This window comes from Varroa jacobsoni, unplaced genomic scaffold (genome assembly GCF_002532875.2).
Source record: "Varroa jacobsoni isolate VJ856 unplaced genomic scaffold, vjacob_1.0 scaffold_852, whole genome shotgun sequence".
In the NCBI taxonomy this organism is placed as follows: Eukaryota; Metazoa; Arthropoda; class Arachnida; order Mesostigmata; family Varroidae; genus Varroa; species Varroa jacobsoni.
The window spans coordinates 1-2,578 of NW_019213754.1; the positions used below are offsets into that span (position 1 = coordinate 1).

The 2,578-nt window shown below is 41.4% G+C and overlaps 1 protein-coding gene across 6 annotated transcripts in view; it reads right to left on the minus strand.

The window, feature by feature from the left end:
* Window positions 1-29: 29 nt before the first annotated feature.
* Window positions 30-2,578, minus strand: part of KrT95D (phosphofurin acidic cluster sorting protein KrT95D) — a 40,762-nt gene continuing 38,213 nt past the window's right edge. For 4 of the 6 annotated variants that reach the window (XM_086970064.1, XM_022840220.2, XM_086970063.1 and 1 more), the window contains 3 exons: window positions 1,797-2,042; window positions 1,296-1,472; window positions 259-993 (listed from right to left, as the gene is read on the minus strand). In XM_086970064.1, coding sequence (XP_086826190.1) covers window positions 697-993; window positions 1,296-1,472; window positions 1,797-2,042 — 720 coding nt within the window. In that variant the 3' untranslated portion in view covers window positions 259-696. The other 2 variants (XR_015312669.1, XR_015312670.1) reach the window with 2 other exon arrangements.

Consider the following 2,578-nt stretch of genomic DNA (forward strand, 5'->3'; position numbering starts at 1 on the left):
TAAAGCATTCTAATGAAGAACAGATCACAGTAACTTGTTGCCGGAATTCATAGCTCTCTATGTTACCGATCGAGTCGTGACACAAAGGAATATTTGATTTCTCTATCCGACTAATCATGTTTATTTGTATGTAGGTATGTGCGTGTATTTGTGTGTATGTTATTATGTAGCAGAATTTCCGAAGCGGTAAATGTCGTTTCGGAAAGAACGACAGTGCAATTACATCATAGTAACCCCAGACACGACGTAAATCTGAAAGAAAGCAATAGTGTAGATTATGTTTATCTGCTATTTTGACGTAGTGTAGTATGACATGTAACATTATAAAAACTATGGGGAATGGACATACGGCACAGGCATGATTCCTAGAGATATGACAGACCCACGATCACTTACTGAGAGATAACAACAACAACGATTTTTATGTGAATTTTTTTTATCTATAAATGTTCTAAGATTATACAGCTCTTAAAATGATGTCAACTGAACACGTCTTAAGCTCCTTATCGCACTCTAGATATCAGAAACCAGAAGACTTCTAAACTCTATACCTTCTTCGTACTGAACCGGGCATATGTGCATGCGCTGCATTGTTAGCCACCTCACTACTCATTTTTACCCATTAAGCCTTTCAGAATGAAGTGTCCCAAAGCAGCCCAATATCCGTCAATCATCTTCTCGATTCGAGCTGATCAATCAAAGTTCATCGATGATAGTTTGCTGCTGTTGTTGTTGCTGCTGTCTTCCTGAAGCAGGACCCGGCTGGCCGCTTGCCGCATTCGACGATCTGTCAGTTGACCCTCCGCCTAGGGCCTCTACACCAGCTGAACCTATTCCACGTTCGCTCAAACTAGCCGACTGCGTCTGCATTTGATTCCCGCCAGCGGGCGCCATCTGATTTACCGCAAATGGCACCGTTTTCACGTGTGTTTGCCACTGTGATGACAGCTGGAAAAATTTTACATTTGTCCATTCCGTTCCATCGATTGTGATCTGTTCAAGAAAAAAAAACAACGTATAAAACAAGCGCCCAACCGTTAGTATAGTCATTATACAGCTGTGTTCTAAGACGAAAGTGGCTTGCTTATAGGTCTAGCATAGGATAGAAGGAAATACGCGAGGATCGCCCTATAGAATGATGTTGTTCCTATCGTGCCCTAGGGTAAAATCGTTTCTTTCTCTTATTAACAAAATACTGCAGCATGGATAGGTTAACGTATACTAAAGAACCGCATTAAACACGCTCAACACGTTACATCAAATGCTGGTTTCGTTCGAGCTGCATTTTGTCTTACCCGTAGCGGAGCGTTCTTCGATGAACAAATAAGCCTCTGCACGCCATCGGCCTGTTTTGTCCCTTCATCTGCCCCAGTTGATGTCTTTTTCTTACCCAACCGCATCACTTTTTGTTTAACTTTCTCTTTTGTCGAGTAACTCAATGTAAGTAGATGTGAAGGGGGCATCCGGCGAACCTGTCGAGTTATTACGACAACAAGAAAATCACTAACAGTTCCCTTTGGTATTTGACAAATTTCTATTTTCAGAAACTCACAATGGACATTCTATTAGAGAAATTCGAGGCACTGGAAGACTGTTCTACTTGCAAATAGTGAGCATTGCTCATTCTTGCTTTTTGCCGGTTTCACAAAAGAAGTCACCGTTGACATACAAGCTCAGGTTCTAAGCAAAGGCATAAGTACTTCATTTAATAACCTCATGAAGTAAACTACCTTCATGATTCTCAATTGTCAGCTTTTTGCCTGTGATGCTTAAATGAGTTTGTTCAATGCGATTACCTGTAAATGCCTAAAAATTCCCTTAAGAGTACATTTGTTTGCTTCTTTATTGTTGACGGTCCAAAAGTCGATCTGTAGCTCCATTGGTTCAAATTCCCGTTCGCTTCGGCCGCCGCCAACCCCATCTTTATCTTTTTCGCCAATCCGACTATGTCTTCCGCTTCCAGGGGCACTGCCAGATCCTCCGCTAATTCCGCCAATCGACGCTTGATGACCTGCCTGCGCCGGTGAATTGGGAGGTGTTACCTAAAAAAATACAAAGACACTTCGTTTATTAGGATGCAATAAAAGGCAACTATCGGCCCTAACGACAGAATGATAAAAGGACTCTGGAATGAATGTAACTTAAATAAATTAGTCATCTCAGCTCAAGTTTATTATAGCGATATCCTATATAGCGCTTAGTTTTAGACATTATTGTGCGCAGGCAGGCCAAACACCATGGCCATATTTTTGTGATATGTCAACAAAGCGCTATAAAATCGACTGCCGCCGGAATCAGACCGCGACGCCGAAAGTCATTAGTTGAACTTGCGCAAGTTTATACATTTATCAATAAACAAAGTTCTTTTCATAATACGGTCTTTATAGAGCTGCAGTGACACTGGGTTTGTCCACTAAGCTCAGACACATGTAGTGGCCTAGGTTCAAAACTGGGCGTTGACACACTCCGCTTTGTGCTGTCTGAAGAAATGCTTAAAAGTAGTACCAAATGTACGACCCGATTTGTTCTTCAATTAGGATAACGATACAGATCGAGGACGTATTTCCTTATATATATA